The sequence below is a fragment of the Drosophila gunungcola genome, chromosome 3R (assembly GCF_025200985.1).
Source record: "Drosophila gunungcola strain Sukarami chromosome 3R, Dgunungcola_SK_2, whole genome shotgun sequence".
In the NCBI taxonomy this organism is placed as follows: Eukaryota; Metazoa; Arthropoda; class Insecta; order Diptera; family Drosophilidae; genus Drosophila; species Drosophila gunungcola.
In genome coordinates, this window is record NC_069139.1 from 19,976,420 (window position 1) to 19,997,642 (window position 21,223).

Consider the following 21,223-nt stretch of genomic DNA (forward strand, 5'->3'; position numbering starts at 1 on the left):
GCGGGATTACATGATCGGCGGACAAGCGGCTTACGATTTACATTGTAGTTAACCAGTCGGAATAACCACCTCCCCCCTTCCGCTCCCCCAGTCCCCATTCCACCTGAATCAAAGGGGCTCGCTGACCGGAGCAGCAACAAAGTGTCGATGTTAACATCAAGCCGGCGACAAAGTGAGGCAGATAACTGCGGTTTTTAATCAAATCAAATGCAACGCCAGCAGTGCCACAGTAATGTAATAGCAACAGATTGCCAGCTAGAGACACACTGAAAAAAATTTAATATGAATTTCATTAGAACAACATGAATTTCTTTATAGAATTTTTATAAGTGATACTTCTGATTTGATTTTTGTTTTTAAATTGTTTTATACAAAGTTGGCAATTTAAAGATTATAAAAAAACAGAAGATTATAAGAAATTATTCTTTCGGTTATTATAAAACAGCTTGAAATAAAAATAATGGTAGTAAAAACATAAAGACCACTCACACCATGCTTTTGGGCCATGATTAGACTTAACATTAGTTAATGAACATTAATTAAGCGGAACAATAAATAAAAACTTAAACAATTTGTTTACTCATTTATTATTTTATTTAGTACTTATTTGAAATAGTATTGTTTGTATTTGAATAGTATCGTTTGTTTAAAAAGTGTTATAAAATAACAAAAGTTGTTACCATAGCAGTTATTATTGAATAAAAGTCCTTAAGAGTTATTTGTGATTTTATTTTGAGTGAAATGTATTATTTTTAGTACCACAGTTATAAATCTGTTTTTTGGCGCAAACTAATATCTCAACGATTTCTTCAAACGCATCCACATTTTTTGCTGTGCAACAACAGCAACCAAATGGAAAGTGTTAAAAAACTGATAATAGTGCGGTGGCAATGTTTTTTACATGCCTGCACACGTTTCTTCCCGCTTTTTGTTTTGCATGCTGCTGTCAGGTAAATGAACTTATAATTGGCCATAGAGCGTATGCCTCCAATGTGTTGATGATGCGTTTTGCACTGCCATTGTGCAGCGCGGCGATGCCGAAACGTTGAAAGTTGAAAGCCAGGCGGTCTCTGTCCCTCCAACAACAACAACAACAACAGTAACAACAACAGCAACAAAGTTGCGGTCGCCTTAAACAATTAAAATGCTGCAATTTTTCAGCACATTTCAGCGATTATCGCAGCTGCCACACAGAGCAAACAGAAAGTGATAAATACTCGCATATCGATGCGAGTATCTCGCCACGGTGAGATAACCCTCGTGCAGCCTGCAAAGCTGCCAAAGCCGAGTAGCCCGCCAAAAAGCCAGGCTCAGCTGCAGCAAAACTTGAGCAAATGATAATAAACTTTCACGCCCATTAATTGGCTTCGCATATGCACAGGCATACAAACAACAGTGGCCAAATGTATAGGGGTCTTTTTCGTTTTAAACTGCTTACAAAATAAACTGCTTACAAATTAAACAATTAGCAAATTACGATTTTTTTCAAAGCATTTGAAATATAAATCGAGTTATATTATGTATGCTGAATTATCCAATTTCTTTGCCATTAAGTTTCAAAAATAAAGTCAATCCTTTAATTGATTTGTGTAAACATTTTTATAACACGAAAATAAAATCCATAAAATCATAAAACGTAATCTCACGTTTATTTGTGATAATTTCAAAACAATTTTAGTTGCTACAGCAATTGGTTTTCATAATATTTACCATCTTTTCCTAGTTAGTGGAGATGCAACGCCTCTAATGCATTGCCCTCGGCTGTGGATTTGTTTTATTTGCTGTTACCGCAACTGGCGCTGGCCACTTTTATAGCATGCAATTCGTCAGCCGAATGCTGCAGCCTGGAAGCCTGCGAAATGCAGTGCCCAGTCAAAAAAAAAAGGTCATAAAACAGCCTGGCGGCGGTCGAGTAAACAAAAGTAAAAACACTTTCACTGCAACCTTGAGATACCGCCGCGGCATGTCGGACATCTCTCCCAGATCTGTCAGCGAATTGACCGCTGGACACTCGTTCAATTAACCGCATTTATTTTTGGCTGCTGCGTGAGTGATTTCATTTCAAGTTCGATTACGCAAGCGGCCGCAGAAAAAAAGTTCTGTGCATTCAAAACAAAGGACTTAGGCAACGAACTCGTTTCAGCAGACGACTGTTGCTGTTGCTGATGCTGCTGCTGCTGCTGTTGCTGTTGCTGCAATCTCGACTGCAGCTTATTTCAATGGACTAAATTAACAAAATCATATATCACTGGGCGCTTGGTCAACTCGGTCGACCTCCCAGCAAGCAGCAGGAAGATGGAAGATGGAAGATGCATCCAGCCGGTTTGCCGCTTGTTGCTGGCTTGATTTATGCCTTGCACCAAATGAAATGAATTGTGTAACCTTTTTTCCATCCTGCCCCCTGAGTGGCAGTGACTCGGCTTCTCAGGCCACGAAACAGTACAAGACACACAGGGCGAGTTAACGCGAATTTTCTTGTTTTTGGTCGTGGGCAGAAGCCGTTCCCCCTTTGCGGAACCCCCAGATCCATCGTTCCAACACTCGCAGCCACATCCACATCTGCATCGCCAAAGGCGGGGCCACGCAGATGTAGATGCTGCTTATCGCTGGCGGCCCATCGCGAGCACGTTGCGGCCATAAAGCAAATCAAATTGCAACAATTGTTGGTAATATGTTAATAAATTGTTGGCCCAGCAGCCTCACTTTCATTAAGTTGTGCGCGCTGCGCAGCTCCGAATGAGCTTCGTTTAAATCGAATTTATTACCAGCCAGCGATCTGGCCAGAAATCCCTGGGATGCGATCGATGCGATGCGATTCGATTCGATTCGATTGTCATCGATGTGGAGATGCCCGTTTGCGTATTTCATCAGCAGCATTTGCTGACTAACTCTCAAGGCAATAGACATTCACTGGCATAAATATTTAGCAGTTTTCCAAGCATTCATGCAGAGAGGGAAATTGTGGAAATCAATTCTAGACTCATTGCACAAAATTTCACTTCTGAATGAACAATTATTATTTTTTATTTTTAAAAACAAGGAAGGTATCCAACTTTTATAATAAATTTAATGTATGGTTGCTCCTTGGAATTCTTATTTTTAAAATTGTACGATTTTTTAAAGATAGATTGTTTAAACTTAAATGATTTTTGATTTTAGTTCGACTAATAAAGTCAATTTTTTGGATAAAGTGTATAAAGTTTACTTTAAGTTCGACCATGGGTCTATATAGGGTTATGGGGTTCTTATATCAAAAATATTTAAATTTATTTCAGTAAAAATACAACGCTTTTTTTAACTTCATTTTATTTCAGTGCTGCAATTAACATTTTTAAGCTGTGAGCCTCTCAATAGTAGTTTCGTTTCCAGAACTTCCCATCGCCGTTTACCAATTTATGTAATTACGAAAAATTATAGAAACCACATGTCGCTAATGGCTCGATGGATTTGCTGTCGACCGCAAGTATTCTCGTGCCCGTCAATCGCAGCACACACAAACTAAAAAAACAACAACTAAAACGGCTTTTGAAGCTCTCGCGGCAAAACTTATGAGCATTAGCCGTGAGTTTGGCATTTTGGCCAAATATGGCGCTGGATTTGAGCGGCGATTTATGTGATTTGTGCAAGATTTTGGCAAATGCCGCCAAACGCCCGCCCGTTCGCCTGAATGCCGGCCAATTGACTTGTTGTTGCTGCTGATGCTGATGCTCTGGCCCCGGCTAATACAAAAGTTTATGGGCCAAATCGCATTTGTTCGCCCCAGAACCAAAGCGGCTTAAATGCGGCACAGAAGCCAGCTTTGCAATGGCTTTTCTATTTGCGAGGAGCGCAGTGGCAGCTGCCATAAACTTGGGCATTAATGCGTTGTGGGCAGCAGTAGTTGGGAAATGAAAAGTTAACTTCGTCGGGGTCAAGGCGATGCTGTTTGGAGTCCGCCAACCGATCGCAGGCACTGTGCGGCCCACTCGCTCCTCGACCTTGATGTCCACGCACAACAACTTAATTCCTGCTAGCTTTGAGCCGGCCAAACAAGCGTTGCTGATTTTCCACAATGGCTCCCCCAAACACCGCTCCTCTTGTCCATCCTTCCATTCTGTAATCCCGCAACCATGAATTATGCACCACCGTGGCCACAGAAACCAAAACCATTTAACGAAATGAGCTGCGCGCAGGCACACAGGCCATAATCATGGCCAGAACCTTGAAGTGCATTTTTAATGCCAGTGCTTGTCTGATAAGATTAAGTCATGAAAAAAGGGCTGGGCCGGGTCCTGCTCCGCTGCCGGGTTGTTAGCACAGGGTCCAAACGCTGCCTGCGAAAGTACTTAGCCTAGGTCTCGAGTGTGTCTACATGACTCTCACTTTTATGGCCAGGTAGAAGCACTCGGAGAAAACTATCCACAGTTGGCTAACTTAAGTTTGAATGTTAATAACAATATTAAGTTTAGTTTCTTATATATATTCATTTCATTATAAAACGCAAAGTTACTAAAAGTCGAACTTCATCAGACTTTGAAATATACTTGAGTTTTAATTTCATTTTAAGTAAGATCATGTAAATTGGCTGTATTTGTATTTGATGATCAATCCATCTTTGAATTAAAGTTTTATTTTTGGCTTGGAAAATGTTTGAAAAATATAAACTTCGCTTGAAAATTTTAAAACATTGTTTTGCAATTTGTGTTCAATACTATTCTCTTATTCATAATAAAATCTCTATGGTCAGTAATATAAAGGCCAAACCTATAATCTAAGGGCCAAGCCAACGCTTATATTCCTTCTTGAGTTTAAGGGTAACCACTTTCCAAGGCGAGCCAAAGCAGCAACACTGTCAATGTGGTTAATGCATATTTAAATGCCGATTTTGCAAATTGTTGCTCGTTGTTGTTCAATTCCATTCCATTTCAATTATGTTGCGCAATGCGTTGAAATTGCGCGTACTTGTTATTGTTGTGTCCGTTGTTGTTTTGCTTTTATTTTGGCCAAAAAGCGTCAGTGGCTTTTGTGGCCATGTTGTTGTTGCTGCTGTTGTCTGTGCCTAGCTCTGGGCCCACAGCAAACTGTTTCCGCGTGTTGCAGCCTAATTGTCTCGAACAACATAATTCGCCTTCATTTGCAGGCAAAGTGCCCAAAAAACAATTTCGGTCAAACAATTTTTATGTAAGGTAATTTCAATTTGTTGCCAAGTCGTGTGTCTGTGTGTCTGTGTGTCCGCTTGTCCGTTTGTCCACTTGTCCGCTGTCTGCTGTCCGTTAGCCAGGCGAATTCTCACCGTCTGAGAGTTGGGCGAAACAAAAAGGCAAGAAATATAAAACCAATCGAGAGAAAGAAGCAACAATGAGGGAGAAATAACTAATAATGCCAATTCATGCAGTTTAAAACATTTGTTCGACATTTCAAAGCCCCGGCCGCCCCACAAAAGAAAGCCATTCATTGGCATTCGCATTCGCATTCCCGCCTCCATTTCCACCGCCATTCCCATTCCCATTCGTAACCATTCCCATTCCAAGCCTATATCCACTGGACCGCAACCATAAAATGTCTTAATCAAGGCGAAAGAAGGTTGTTGACCTTGTCACGGAGCTGGGTCCCCAGAGTTGGCCAACTGGAGTGCCGCAGTTACAACTTTGTCTCGGCCAAGCAATTAACTTATTTTTGCAGTTGATGAAGACAAACTGTGCCAGCTGATTGCAATCGGCCGGAGCCACACAAGTTGGCATTTCAATTTGCCATTTGAATAGTTAGGCCAAGCCTGAGAAACTAAGTCAAAAGTGTGTTGGCCTCAAGATTATGAGTCTGAGGCTTTGTTCTAGAACCTCTAATTGTGGGTTAACTCACTGCTCAACCAACGGCCAATCGAATCATGCAAAGTGCTGACTAGCCAGCCAAATGGGACGCAAATGATATCTAACTAAATGAAATGAGTCGCAATGAAATGAAATGTATCCAGGTATTTGGAAAGTACACGACTATACGGGCTTAAATACCCTAGATGAGGGTATTGTTAGTTTACACAGAAATTTACAGAAGTTACGATAAAGCGCTGGAGTTTAGACTAAACAAGGGAAGAAACATATTAAAGATTAATTTTACTTTTACAAAAATTTCTTTTTTCACATTAGATGTACAAACCATAGCATTAATGCAAATATTTTATGCAACTCTATTTATTAAAATATTTTAAAGCTTTAAATTTTCTCTATCCAACCTTATTTAAGTATCATTGAAAAGTTGTATGGATAATGAAATTAATAGTAATCTACATGAATGATTTAATTTAATTAAAAACTAATTGTTGTTGCTTGTAATATTAAACGTCATTTAAATTGTCAGAAAATAATTTGTCAAAGGTTAGCGTATTTGAAGATCCCAATTGCCAAAGCCGTCTTTCTATCTTGTTTTCTTAGGTGCTTGTTACTCATGTTGTTATTTTTGTAGCTGGTTGCGATTTCCGCGAAATGTTTGCCATGATTCACTGAACAAGCTCAGAAAGACATGTTCAGCAAACTGGAGCGGGAAATGGATCTGCGACTGCGACTGCGACCGCCAGAGAAAGGGGAACGAGGAAGAATGGATATCCATAATTTATATGTAGATTATGCACTCAAATGTACGATTTGATTTGCAACTGTCAATACTGTTGCTGGCCACTGACATGTGATGATGGAAAGTTGGCCAACTCCAACAGTTGGGTCTCTTGTTCAGTTATTTATTTTTCGATTCGGTTGGCTGACTAGCTGACTGGCTTTTTGTGAAACACATTTACTAATTGCACATGCACAACGTTTATCACTCGACCAACAGCAGTCGGCGGTTACATGGAAAACTCATAAGCATTATCATTAACAATATTATTGTTGTTGTCATCAGCAGCGGCATCTGCATCTCGGCAACATCTGCTGCTGGGGGGTAACATCATCAGCAAGCATAACAAACAAACAAACGGACAGACAAACCAACAGACCAACAGACCAACAGACCAAACGAGGCATCTCCAACGGCTCCATGGAACTGCCTGCGCATAATCAGCAAGGCATTTAATAATTTTTATGTTTATATATTTATATACTTGTACAATATTGTTCGCCAGGCACCCACGCCGACTGCTGACTGTCGACTGCCGACTGCCAACTGCCGACCGCCTGTCTGGGAAAGTTGCCGGTGAACCACGGTGTATTTTTGTTGATTTGTCGCGGGGTTTGTGTTAAGTGGCCATCATTAGTTAAATATGTGCATTTTTCTTTAAGGATTTTCGCCGAGTGAGAGAGATAAACGACTGAAATATGAACAACTCGTTAATGCTGATGCACTTTTTGCCGGCCTTGCCGTGGTTGCTGCTTTCAAATTGCCGTAATTCAGAGGTGGCTGCTCAATTTAGCTTTCCTTTTTAAACGTCTTGATGGCAGAATAATTGCACGGAAAAAAATAACATTCTGAATATGCTAAGCAAATGAAGGCCATCAAGATTTTATATTTAATTCAAAGTTCCCATAAAACAGAAGGAGAAAGGGTATGTTATTAACAACCATGTCCAAACCATTCAAAATCATCTTGCCAAACTTGTTATTATTTTACCAATTCTTAAACAGTTTTATTTACTTTTCAATAACGTTAAAATAAAAAAAAATAATATTTGAAATCTTAAATTCTAAAAACCGATTTAAAGGATTGCCCCAAAACTATTTTTTCCATTACGAAACAGACAAATTTTTGGGACAAAGATAAATAAAGATTATGCTTCAAGATGCTTTCAAAATTATTATCAAAATCCTAGGAAAGCCGTTTTTGGTACCCAATTGAATTTCAGTGTGCCTTGTCACCCTTTCAAGCATCTCATCGCCTCCCGCGCAAATTGGCAGCTCATTGAAATGCATTTGCGGCAAGTTGCAGGAAATTGAGAGACAATTAACCTGATTAGCGTGTGCCCGGCAACTTTCGTGTCACAGCGACTACTGTGCGGCGATAGCGGTACATTTGTATCGTTAGTGGGCCCAGGTCCGCCGCCTCGGCCCCCCCGTGAGTGCCCAACTTCCCTGTCCGCAGCCCCTTTCCCCCGATTTTCCAATGCTTTCTGAGTCAGTGTGCCGGGCGAGATCATTAATCAAAGCCTGGCCGGCATCGGGACCGCAGCACGGATACGTAATTTAGTAGCCATAAATAAAAGAAACTACGGACTGCGAGCTGCGCGCTGCGAGTGAAATTGAAATGTTTAAGCGATGAGACAAATGCTCGACTTGATTTGGTAGAGCTCTTTCTGGCGCTGCGGCGCTGAAATTAATGACATTTCGCGTGTATTTGGATGTTGTTTATGAAAACAGCATTCAATTTGCATTAGCAATTGGCAATTGATTGATGGCAGCAACGAAAGTGGTTCGATGGGACCCAAAAAGCGGCCCACGCACACTTTTCACACTCGTCCGAAACAAAAGACTCTGACAACGAACTCGATCCATCGATACAGCAATCCATCGTAAAGCCATCGAACCATGCAATATGTATTACTGACCGGCCTAGCCGGCCTGGCCTGGCCTGCTTTATGGCCCCAATAGAACATAAAACCTGAACTACCTGGCGGATGGGCTATAAACTTACCTTCCGTGCTCGAAAGGAGTGAAAGTCGCTCCCCCATTTGCCGATGCATTGTCAACGTGGTAACATCTTCGTGTAAATAGTAAAAATCAAAATTATTGCCAAGGCAAAAACAAAAACTAAAGAGCCTGACAGACGGATATTATCGTGTTGCCTTGTAATTTCAAATAATGGACAAGATATATAAAGTTTTAAAGACCTTGCTGCGCTGGCATTTAATTAAAACATGTGACGGCATTTATGATGGGTGGGCGAGTGTGGCGTATCATGCGTAATAAACAAAGGCAACAGCAACATCAGCGGCACACCAGCAACATCACCACAGCAGCAACATCAGCAACTAAAGCAAGTGACAGCGGGACCGGCAGTGAGAAAAAGTGTGAAAGAAAAGCCCCAGGCTCTGCGATCGCTGAGCTGCGGAATTTCTATAGAAGTGAAATTTCTGCCATGCCTCAGACGAGTGTGAGTGTGTGAGAACCGCAAGGAAATTAATTTGTGGAAAATACCCTGTACTCTGGGGATGATTACGTGGGTCCATTCGCTTAAAGGCACATTTTGAAAGCCATACATTTCAATTGGACGTGCATAATAAATTTGAGTTAATTTTGTTAAAATTTCTAAGCAATTTAAAAATACATAAGTAATAAATCACACTTAAAATTAAACTTTATTCCTGTTGATGCAAGTTAATATTGTAGGGTTATTCCTTTAAAAATACTATAAAATTTTAAAATATCTTAAATTGCATAACTTTTTTAGAAAAGTGATACTTTTAAGCACAACTTGTTACCGTTTGTGCAAATATATTTTGTAAATAAGATAAGCCTTAGAGATATAAACTTTTACATGGATCGTAAGAGTAAGTCTAAATTGCAGTTTCGTAATATAAAACTTTTGCTAGTTTCAAATGCACGGATCATAAAAATAAGTCTAAAATGTATTTCACATTCCTTATGCTTTTGGGTAATCGTACTTCGAACACTCTTGGGCTTTTAGTGCCTTTCAACAGCCGCAGAGTTGGTAGCAAAAAATCATTTTATAAATTAGAGCAACACTTGCCGCGCTGCCACCGTTTGCTGTTGTTGTATTTGTTGTTATTCCAGGCGCTGTTGTTCCCGCTGTTTGTTTTGTTGTTGTTGTTGTTGTCGTTGCAGATACCGCCGCACCTTGCATGTGAAAATCTTTTCACGCCTCGGGCCAGGCAACATGCGAAAAACTAATTTCGGTGCACACATCGTTTGTCTTGGCTCTCCATGCCGGAAGATGTTTCAATTTTGTGAAAAATCGCAACAATTAAATGATTCAGGTGGCCCGATTTCTACTCTGTAATCTCTGTGACCGCCTTTGCCACACCGAAAGAAAAAGTGGCCATTACGATGATTGATTGGATTTTAATTAACTTCAAGAGGCTCTAACTGGTTTGTAATTGTTGAAGTAATAAAAACAATTATTACAAAAAGTGAAAAAATTAAACTTAAAGAGCAGAAAATCACTGTGGATATTCATTTGAAATTGATCTTTATTTTTTATACATTATTTAGGCGCTGATCGCGGCGATGACATCATTTCAATATTACATTGAGTCTCAAAGCCTATGCATAATTTGTCTGTAAATGGTCAAAAGACATTTGGCCATTAAAGCTGGGCATAAATCTTGGGGATTTGTGGGATTGTCAGTGGCCGGTCGCTGACAAATCAATCAATTCGGTGGACAGATCGAATCGAAAAGTTGCCAGTTCGGCTGGGCCAGATTAGAAGCTTGTTTTCGTCACGCTCGACAGCGTTTTCCGAGCAAACAAATGACTTCCCAGTGGGCCACACTCAAACGTATAGTAATTGATGGATTTGCCTAAATAAAGAAAACATAAACAACCAGCGGCAGCTCTGCGCAAAACTCAAAACGCAAATCGCTTTTCCAGCAGGTGAAATTTCCATCGTTATTAATGATGATGACTCTTTGCGCTGGCGCAAATATTTGACCAACACTACAAAACGAAGCCAAAAGCCAGATGGGTAAACTGACCCACAAAAACCGGGCTACCGCTACCGCTCCCGCTCCCCGCTCCCCGCACCCCGACTCCCAATTGCACAGTTTCCCAAGCGTTTAGTGGAAACTGCTGTGCACCAGCGCCCTGCGGCGACCCAAAAAAAAAAAAAAAAAAAAAAAAAAAAAATTAGTAACCAAAGGAGAGGAGGAGAAAAACCTGGGCGTCATAATTCAGCAAATGGCCAAACACACTTGTGCAATTTCATAAAGCATTTTAGCCCAGTGGCCACAAAAAGCACAGTTGCCACACATTTCCGCGTAATCATCATAATTTTTCGTGTTTTTCATTTTTACGAATCTGTTGATTTAATGCAATCGAGTTAGGGCCCAGCCCCCCAAAGAAAATAGGCAAATATGTGGGAGGCCATTTGGCACGCCGCATAAAATGGCACATTAAAAAACATTTCAATTTGGACAACGGATTGATGACGATGGCTTTATTTCCCCAACCCCTTCCCCCCTTCATCGATTTCTTGATTAATGCCGCTGCGTCCATCAGTTATCGCGATGATGATCAGCGCAGAATTATTATGTAACTTTTGGCATACTCAAGTGATTTATGGCCCGTGGCATTGGCCATCGGGCCCGAACTCTTGCTCTTGGCTTCATTTTCATCTATGCCAGCCAAGCCGTCGACTTCCTGTCCATGGCTCCAAGTTGCTCCGGCTGTCCAGTCGTCCAGTCGTCCATCCGTCCAACTGTCCGTCTTTAGAGGAGAACTTTTCACATGCGGGACGGCAATGGCAAGGCGATGCGATGATGTCTTGAACTTTTGGGGGCGCAAAGTCGCAGCCATTTATTATCGGCGGTAAAAGTTTTTTTTTTCGAGCTGAAACATTTTACAGTTGTGTGTCATGAACTTTAATGTTGTTGCTATTACAAAAGTTGGCGGTTGTTGTAGGTGTTCGCTCAACGTCGTTGCCTCATGCACTTTTCCAATGCGCCTGCCAGTATGTTTAAATGTGAGCAGTTCATGGGAACAGCGCACGAGAAAGTCGTTGATTTAGGTGTCCGATGGGGTCACCCAAAAAAGAAATGAAGACCAAAAACCGAAAACCAAAGAAACGACGACCATTACATGTGCAAGATCTTCGGTCTGACATTTCTGGGTTAATGCGACAATTTGCAGACATTTGACCCAAAGTGTCAGTGGCTGCACAATTAACAGCACGTTTAACAACTCAATCGAAGTGCCAAAATTTACAAAAACATTCCAAATGACCCTCGTCAAATGTGTTCGATTGATGGGCCTTTGACCACCTCCATTATTAATTGCCGCCTTTTATGAAAGTGCAAGCACGGCCAAATCACGACACTTAGCGTCTTTAGGCTTTCAGCTTTGCTGCCGCAGCGTGTGAACATGATCACAGCCACAAAGTGCTGCTCACCGCAAAAACAACTTTGTGATCTTAATTCACAACATTGTCCGCCAATTGCGAAAATGTTTCAATGCGAGCCCAAATGCCCTTTTGGATATATTCGAAAATAATCAGAGCTGCACAAAAAATGCTTAGTCATTTGTCTCTATGCCGTCTATTTTGGACAGTCTGTAAAATGGGCAGTCTTTTTGGGAGGTCTTCAAATTGTATATTACTTTTGAATTGGTTTAGTTATACAGTCTTCTATTTTTAGGATAAGATATCAAGATCATATAAAATTAAATGTTGGCATTGTCGTTTATTTTACATTTTTGCACTTTGTTTTGACAATCTTTATGAGTAATTATTTAGTGATAACCATGGCTATAAATTCGCATTTATTTAAATTTAGTTTTCTTTTAAACTGTCAATGCTTTGGTCTCAAGTACTTCACTTTCTTCACCTTTTTTCCCAGCACCTCTTGGTAGTCGTTTTGCCCATCTGTTTCCCTAGTGTATGGCTGACAACTAAGTCACAAAGCAACCAAAACAGCGACAAAATTTCTCACAGGTTTGTAATTTAAGCGGCCCACAACAACACAGCCGACCGGCAACTACAACATATACATATCCGTACCCACGACGACAGCAACTGCGGCGATCACCACAAACTAATTGCAAAGTTTAAATGCGATACTTTTATGCATTTTAAATATTTCAATTAGCTGGCGCACCGAGTGCAGGCGCGGATTGAAATCCGAAATCCGAAATCGAAACGAATGAATGCTCGCCAAGCGGCTGAATCGGCAGAAATGGCAGAAATGGCAGAAAGAAAGTGCAAAAAGCGTGGGGCGCCAGCGAATAAAGTAAAAAGTGTTTACACGATGGCAAAAGAGAGGTCCGTTTGCTTAACCCCGCGCCGAGTGAATATTGGCAAATTTATGAACTTTAAGCTGCATTTATGCGTGCGGCTTATAAGCAATAAAGGTAACTTAGTGCCAACAATGTCATAAAGGCCGCTGTCACATAAACCACGACAACGACAACGACGGCAACAACAATGGCCTGGCCAGTCCGGCGGAATCAATATATGAATTTATATGCAAAAACTAAAAAAGCGTAGCATCGCCAAAAGCGAAAACAAAATTAATAATCACAAGAATTTCACTTTTCACGCAACGACAGCAGCAGCAGCAGCAGCAGCAGCAACAACATCATCGACATCCTCTGCCTTGTCACCCACAAACAAACCGAAACCAAAGTGAAACAAATCTGGGGATCCGAAGATTGATTACTCTACCAAGTTATTTACAAAGATACAAAGATACTTTTAAAATTCCCACAACGGTTTTATTTTATGTAAAGATTCTTAAAATAAACTTTCGATTTGTTTTTGTTACAAAAGAAATAAAATTTAAAATTTAAATAAATATAAACTGAAATTATAGGTTTTCAAAAGTAAAAGTAATTTATTAAATTAAAATGAGTAAAGTTAGATTAAAAATAGTTTAGCTCATTTAGCTCATTCCTTTAGTTTTGTTAAACAAATATTTTATGTCAGGTTTTATTTGAAAACAAAATTATTTAGTTTTTGAGCGATTGGTATAAAATTGTTCAATACTTTCAACAAGCTTCATCTATAAGTTTGCCTATATAACGTAGAATTTAAGTCATACCCAAAACTCAATTCTTGCTTGCACAACTTATAAAACATTTTTAATGTACCCCAATCGAGGGTATGAACAGCTGGGGCCAAGTGAAGCGCTGGGAATACAGTTGCATAAATTTATTGAAATTTGCATTTCGGTTTTCGACGTTTTCACGGCTGATGTTGCTGCTGGCTGCTGGCTGGCCGCTGCCGCAGCAGTTGGAGCAGTTGGAGCATTACTGCCGAGGTTTGGCCTATAAAAAATATGGCATCGATTGATCGCAACGCAAGATATTTCAATTAGCGTAAATACATTTTTGTCGTTGTTGGATGGGGACAATCGGACGGACGGGACAGGAAGACGGAGACACGCACAGCGCTGCATGAAAGAGAAATCGATGATGTTCGGAAACGGACAGAGGTCCCAATTGACCCAGTCGGAGATACATTTTTGTGCCGTACGATGCGTAGATTAACTTATGGTCGTGTCGCTGTTAATAATGGCCACTGATAACGAGCCCGCGATCTATGCAAATTTCCCTACTCGTTAGCCAGAGACAAATATAGGCAGGCACTCGATTTGGAATAGGAGCGTGTGTGTGGTGGGATTGTCAGCGATTTCTTCCCAGGATCGGTCGGTTTCGTTCACAAATATATATATTGTAAATCACAATGTCGTAGTTGATCGAAGCTAACAAGTGCGTGAGATACAAACTTCATTAGGGATCCTCTGGCGTTATGGTCACATGCATCTGCTTCACGCCCCTCAAGATCACTATGTCCAAGTCTTTGCTATTGTCCGCCAGCGCATCGTAGACATCCGAGGAGTTCTTGATCTCCTTTTTGTTTATGTGGGTCACTATGTCGCCGGGCTGCAAGCCGCCACTGGAGTTGAGAGTTGAGAAAGGGGTCAAGGATTAGTTCACAAAGTAAATTAAAAATAATATTGTTAAATATAGGTTGTTTGGTATGCGCTGTTAGAATTTGTTTTGAAGAGCACACCGGGTAATACAATTATGGAGCTTTAAACATTTAGTTGTCGACCCACCTGTGCGCGGGTGACCCCACGATGACCTTCCACACGAGCACTCCGTGCGTGAGGTTGCTGGGCATGTTCTGGCTGCGTGACTTCAGCTCGAACAGGATGTCGGGCGTGAGCGTCAGCATGGTGATGCCCATGTACCGCTTCACCGGATAGCCAGTCTTGTAGGCAGAGCCCTTCTTGCGCCGCTCGGCAGCCCGCTCCAGGAACACCTTCACATAGTCGATGGGTATTGCGAAGCTGATTCCTGCCGTCACCTTCATTGAGTTAACCCCAATGGCTTCGCCATCCAGATTGACCAAGGGTCCGCCGGAATTGCCAAACGTGATGGCCGCATCGGTTTGCAGGTAGTTGATGTCCCTGTTCCGAAGGCCAAGTTCTTGGGAGGCCCGTTGCGTGGAGCTAATCACGCCAGCGGTGACCGTGTTACTCAATGCGAGCGGACTGCCCAGTGCTACCACCCACTCGCCGGATCGCAGAGTACTGCTTTTACCCAGTCGCATCACCGACAGATTGTTTACCTGGGGAGTAGAAGAAAGGATTGAGTATTTAGTACAGGAATCCCTTTGAGCTGTTTAAATTTCCCACCTGTATACGCAGCGTGGCCAGGTCGGAGGTCTGATCCACGTCCTCGATGGTGGCGGGAAAGGTTCTGCCATCGGACAGCCTCACCTGGACCATCGTGTGCGGCTTGTTGATCACCACATGGGCATTGGTCAGGATGAGACCGTTCTGCTCTATGATGAAACCGGAGCCATTCGAAGCGGTGATCGGTTGGCCGCTAAAGTAGTCAAAGTGGCGGGTGTCCTTGATCTCGATGTAGACCACGGAATCGGCGCAGCCGGCCACCACATCCGCTATAAAGTTGAACTCCCGCCGACGACCGCTCATTTTGGAGGCGGCGATCGCGGGCGTAAGGTCCTCCCGCTTGATAACCATCGCACTGACCACTGCGCCCAGGGAGAAGGGCACGAAGAAGCGCACCAATCTCCGCCAGCCACTCTCTTTTTGCCCGTCATTTTGCTGATCCTGCCCACTGTAGTCATGGCTGTTTGGATTGTCGCCTTTAACCGATATCTGGCTGCTCTTTCGATTCTGGGCGTGGCTGTGGAACACGGAGGATGCAGTGCAGCGTCTGAGGAACATTTCCAGGCGCAGGGAACCGCGCAAAGCCATCAGTTTCTGTGATTATTCCCGCGTTTGTTATTGTTATTTAATTTCTCACTTCTCAGCTGGCAGCTGATTTCAATTTGGCACACTGCCACAAAAGCTGCCTGCTGCGTCACCCACGACTATCGATAGGCGATAGGTAGTGCAAACAGCTGTTTAGCTGCGCTGCTTCTTCCTCGCATTAGGGGTGGCTGTTCTGCTTTTTTCACAAGAATTTGGCTATCCAACATCTAGCTTTCATTTAAAATGGCTTAAATACTTTCCGCTCCTTTCATATTGTTATTAGAATTTAAAAGCCTGCTATTTTGAACATTTTAGCAATTCTTAATTATTTGTTAAATAATCAATATATCTAAGCTTTCTTCTACAGGTTTGGTAAAGTTTCGAATATATTGTTTTTAAAAGCAACTTACACCAATAATAATATTTCAAAATAAAAATGTCATGCAATTATGTTTATTAGAAATAAATAAGAAATTTATTAATGATAGTTGTAAACAAGAAACCAATTAAATAAACAAAACTATCCTAGCTAGTATGAAATTAATCAAGCTATTTTTATCTGACGAGTACCCCATACTTAATGATTGTCAGCACTGCCGACAGCTGTTGCACTGATTCTTCTTCTTCCTTCCACCAACACATTTCGCTTTGCATAACAGTTGTTCCAATTTGTTTAGAATAAATCAATTAAAATGTCCAAGGCGGCGGGTAAACTGAAGTCCCTAAAGAAGACAGTGGATCGTGTGACACACACGAGCAAACTGAAGACGAATATACCCGCGGGAATGGCAGCTGCTGGACCTCCGCTGGGACCGATGTTGGGACAGGTGATTTAGCCGGCTCAAAACTGAGAAATATATAATTTTGAGACTACATATATCCCTATAACCCACACAGAGAGCTATTAACATAGCCGCCTTTTGCAAGGACTTCAATGCCAAGACCGGAGAAATGAAGGAGGGCGTGCCATTGCCTTGCCGGATTTCCGTGAACAGCGATCGCAGCTACGAATTGGTAATCCACCATCCGCCGGCTACTTTTTTCCTGAAACAGGCGGCGGGAATTCAAAGGGGCACCATGACTCCTGGCAAGGAAGTCGCTGGGATGATCACGCTCAAGCATTTGTACGAAATTGCAGCGATCAAGATTCAGGATCCGCCCAATGCCCTACTCACCATGCAGGTACGTCTTGGAAAACTTAAAATAATTACTTGAAAAATATCTAAATGAGTACTAAAATATTATCAAGAACTTTTCCAGTTGATTTAATTTTCTGTAAGATATTTTTAACAAAATATATTCCTGTTTTTAGCAAATGTGTGAGATGCTCATCAGCATTGCTCGTACCTGTGGCATCAAGGTGGTCAAGGAAATAGATCCGGCGTCCTATGGCGAGTTCCTGGAGGAGCGCAAGACTATTGTGGAACAGCAAAGACGGGAATTGCAGGAGAAGCGAGAGGCCAAGATGTTGCGAACGGGCTAAGTTTCATAATTAGCACTTTGTCTTTAATTGTTAAAAATACATTTATACCTAAAACGAAAGTCTTATTCTATGCCGATGCGTTTACGGTCTTTGGCGGCATTCTTCTTGCGTCTCTTTTCCAGGTGTTTATTAAGTTTTCCAGTATTTTTTAGTTTTTCGAATTGCGCTACTAGCTCCTTGGCACGGCGCTCCTCTGAAAACGCAGATACAATAAAATTAGAGCTTGTATTTAATTAGTTTTAAGCCTAACATTTGCTAAGGATAAACCGACTTATGTTATGAAAAGCAAATAGTGGACAACTTGATATGTATAAAACTATATGGTCTTGCACACAAAAACATTTAGAAACTCACTCTTTGTAAGATAGTGAGGCTGTTGTCCCAGGTTGTGTTTTTTCTGAATGCCAGAGCGCTCCTTTTTGAGTTGCTTCTGTTTGGTGTGCCACCTCTTGTCCTCCACATTCTTGTTGATTAGCCGCTGCATGGTGTCCTTTATCTGGTATTTTTCCTGATCATCTTCAACCTCGTCCAATTGCTTTTTCAGCTGACCAACTTCCTTCGCACGAATTTGGGAGACAAACTTGTAGTTTTTCTTAAAGGTTTCAGCATTATAAGATTCCCGATTTCTCATCGAATCTAGGATCACGAAGTTCAACAGCGTTTTTCTTCTCCACTCGATGCTCTGCCCCCAAAAATGGAACCTGTCGCCTGGTGCTCATTTCACGGGGTCGGTTTTTATTCAGGCGTTTGAGGTCAGTTTTGGCTTTGGGTTTTTGGGGTCTTGAACTTTTGCCCCAAGAACGGCCTCTTTGTAAACCTTGGCGCCCAGTTCTTCTTTGAGTTTCATTATCTCTTCGAATGACATTCCCTTGAGATCATCACGAATGGCATTCTGGAAATAAAGTTTTCGAAATAATAAAAATTTCGTACTTACTTGGATTTCTCTTACCTGAGTTTCATCTTCACTGGATGCCTCATGCTCTGAAGCTGCTGAAGATTCACTGGGAGAGGACATATCCGCCTTAAATTCCTTTCAAAATTGTATTTATTTACTTTTTAATAATTTCACGTGTTTTTTGTTGTTTTGATGATAACAGCTGACTAGAGGTGCAGAAAAATCGAATGCTTATCGATGTTTATCCATCTCTAACGAGATTGTCGAGCATAACACTGCTTACTGGAAAATTTTTCAATTTACACTGCTTACTGGAAAAGTATACAGTGGCGCACTGCTTATCGTTGTCCGTTAGTAACTGAATTTCTTTCCCGCCAAATTGGATTTATGATTTTACAGTTTAATTTAAAAATAATAATCTTTGGGAACAAAAACTTGCTTGAATTTACTTTTAATGGTGAAATAAATTTGTGCTTAAGATATTCAGTGGTTCAAGTATTAGAAGAATATTTATAAATTAAAATAATTTGATTGGGTCAATTAAACAAACATACATGCAAACTATTTACGAAATAGTTATTATTTTAGCTTATATTTGTCGTCCCAAATAAAGCATCCAACAAAATATAACATCGTATTTTAGAGTAATTCTCAATGGTGTGATTTATTTTTGATTTAATTGCAAGTCTTACATAATTAGATAAACAAATGTGAATAATTCTTGGATCGTTGGTGAACAGAAACAAGCAACGGGAGAAATATACACAATTAATTGTCACAACTAAACCCAGAGAAATGTGTAAATCGGCTCATAAAGTTATCTGGATTTTGATTTTCAAGCGAGCGGCAGAGTAACTAGAAAAATAGTTTTGAACGTTTATCTTTGTTAATAATCTTATAGCCAAATTTGATTAGCACACGCAGACCAATGGAAAAAATTAAATGAGATGCCCTTAAACACGTTAATTCTAAGCAATTCAGTTTTAGTTACATTAGTCACATGTAAATATTTCATATAGGTTCCGTATATAATTATATATTTACTTTATATTTATGCTCTATAATTTATAGTTTGCTTTGTACACGTACACACAGATAAAGTAAACTTCATTGCAACAACTAGGAGTGTGTGGGACCGGACTATTCGTATTTGCCGAGTGCGATTAAATATATGCTAAATATTTATCGTATTCGTATTTGTTTGAGTTCGAGTTCAAAAATTGACTGATGTCTATCATTAAGCTAATATTTATATTTATACAATTAAACATACAAACATAGTACGACAGGTATAATTTATTCATCTTCAATTGCTGACTTCTGTTTTAGAGTAGTTCGATTTCTCAATATTTGTGCTGTGCTCACATTCGTGTGGGGAATATCATATAATATTGCTATAGTTTGCTAGGTAAATACACACGTCTGTGCATACAAATATCAATTAGCTATAAAGTAGATTTTAAGCCGATCACAGGCGAGGACTAGTGGTGATCCCTATTCGACTCCCAAAGCCCGTTACCTGGAATATAGCCTCACAAATTCTTAACTAGTTTGCTTCATATAGTATCTCATACTTTTGACTAGCACGATTTGGTTAGGGTAACTAGTTGGTTGGATCTACTTATTTAGTTTAGTTTCGCGGTTTTCAATCACCTAAAAGCGACAGACAGATAGTTAGAGAGAGTGGATAGCATCCGACAAAAGGTTCAACCCGGGGGCTTCGCACCTTCGGGACCTTAAATAGATCACATATTTTGACATTTACTTATGTTTAATATTGCAACTGCATTTGCTTCTGCCCAATGCTCATTCGCTTGTATATGGATAGTTATAAAACTTAAAACATATATCAAACATGTACACATGCTCCTTGTTTCTGAATTCGATTTCGATTAAATTTGGGTGGATTCTTGTTTGATGAAATTACACTTTTGTTATGCTATGAAAAGGATGTTAAAAAAAAGGTCTTACAGAAATAAATTTTATAAATTATTTAATATTTACAAATAAGTTGCAAATTTAAAATAGAAGACTTTCAGAAAAAATGAAAACTATTTCCATAAAGCAAACATCTTTTTTTTCGAATTTTCCTATAACTCATAAAAAAACTTGTTATTGCTAAAATGCTAAAATGTTGCAAAGCATTGCTTCATCATTCGAATCGTATTTAAATTTAATCGTAATGGAGTACGTCATACTGTAGTAGATACAGGTAGAGCAACAAGTTTAAGTGAATTTCTTGAACCGCAAATATCCAATTAGAACTCGGTCAGCCCCCCTCCGCACTTGTGGTCAGTCTCACTGGCCGACGTGCTGGAGGGAGTCATCATATTCTAATTGGACGGCTTTCGTCATAACAGCGCGCACAGTTTGGAGCGCTTTTTGGACTTGTCCGCCATCTGACCGCCGGCCGACGAGGTGGAGGACGAGGCGGACATGCGGCCCATGCTGCCGGATGCCTGCGGTTGCGAGGGACTCGTGGGGCTCTTGTCGTCCATATCCTCGCTGACGTGGGACTCCAGCAGTTTTAGGGAGGTCTTTGGCTTCGAACCATCCATGCTGTTGTAGAGGGTCTTCGACAGCTTGGAACGCACCGCCTTGCCCAGGGCTCCTGTCTTCTTCATGCTCAATCTGGAGCCACTTCGCTGGTGCTCCGGGGTGTGGCTATCCTCGCTGCCGTGCTGCGATTGCTGATTGCAATTGAGAGTGGTCACCGTGAACTCGATGTCCTTGATCTCCTCATCCGCACAGGCGGCGAACTCCTCCACGGGCTTGTCAATCGTATCGTGATCGATCCAGGTGAGGCCCATCTCCACCTTCTCGGCCAGATCCTGCCAGTTGCGACGGTTCTCCAAAGTGCCCTCATACAGGGGAGTGATCCAGGGGAAGGTGTCGCAGAGCACCCTATAAAGTGGCAGGCAGATCACGTCGATGAAACCCACCTGCATCTTGGGCAGCTCGTCCTTGCGCTCCCTAAAATAATTGCAAT

At 41.1% G+C, this 21,223-nt stretch overlaps 4 protein-coding genes across 8 annotated transcripts in view; 1 reads left to right on the top strand and 3 right to left on the bottom strand.

The window, feature by feature from the left end:
- Positions 1-250: 250 nt before the first annotated feature.
- Positions 251-16,138, bottom strand: LOC128262369 (serine protease HTRA2, mitochondrial). Of its 3 annotated transcripts, none has more exons than XM_052996591.1 (4): positions 15,272-16,138; positions 14,690-15,204; positions 14,357-14,526; positions 251-266 (listed from the first exon to the last, which is right to left on the bottom strand). In XM_052996591.1, exons 1-3 carry the CDS (start codon positions 15,857-15,859, stop codon positions 14,361-14,363), a joined length of 1,269 nt encoding a protein of 422 aa, XP_052852551.1. In that variant the 5' UTR covers positions 15,860-16,138; the 3' UTR covers positions 251-266; positions 14,357-14,360. The 3 variants fall into 3 exon arrangements, with proteins under 3 accessions (XP_052852551.1, XP_052852544.1, XP_052852534.1); XM_052996584.1 differs by lacking the exon at positions 251-266 and adding an exon at positions 10,085-10,196; XM_052996574.1 differs by lacking the exon at positions 251-266 and having other exon boundaries at positions 14,281-14,526.
- Positions 16,139-16,461: 323 nt separating this feature from the next.
- On the top strand, positions 16,462-17,398 carry LOC128266422 (39S ribosomal protein L11, mitochondrial). Its single transcript, XM_053002925.1, has 3 exons — positions 16,462-16,683; positions 16,754-17,038; positions 17,169-17,398. The coding sequence occupies exons 1-3, from the start codon at positions 16,549-16,551 to the stop codon at positions 17,337-17,339; spliced, it is 591 nt and encodes a 196-aa protein (XP_052858885.1). The 5' UTR covers positions 16,462-16,548; the 3' UTR covers positions 17,340-17,398.
- Positions 17,341-18,452, bottom strand: LOC128266421 (ribosomal RNA processing protein 36 homolog). The gene is given in 5 exon segments (XM_053002924.1): positions 17,341-17,532; positions 17,694-17,955; positions 17,957-18,132; positions 18,135-18,231; positions 18,289-18,452. Coding segments are annotated over 5 exon segments (732 nt in total). The 5' UTR covers positions 18,355-18,452; the 3' UTR covers positions 17,341-17,401.
- A 1,802-nt stretch (positions 18,453-20,254) lies between these two features.
- The window catches only part of LOC128255504 (cGMP-specific 3',5'-cyclic phosphodiesterase), a 44,136-nt gene continuing 43,167 nt past the window's right edge, over positions 20,255-21,223 (bottom strand). For all 3 annotated transcript variants that reach the window (XM_052985173.1, XM_052985156.1, XM_052985165.1), the window contains one exon: positions 20,255-21,207. In XM_052985173.1, the coding sequence (XP_052841133.1) occupies positions 20,586-21,207 (622 nt within the window). In that variant the 3' untranslated portion in view covers positions 20,255-20,585. The remainder of the gene's footprint in view (positions 21,208-21,223) is intronic.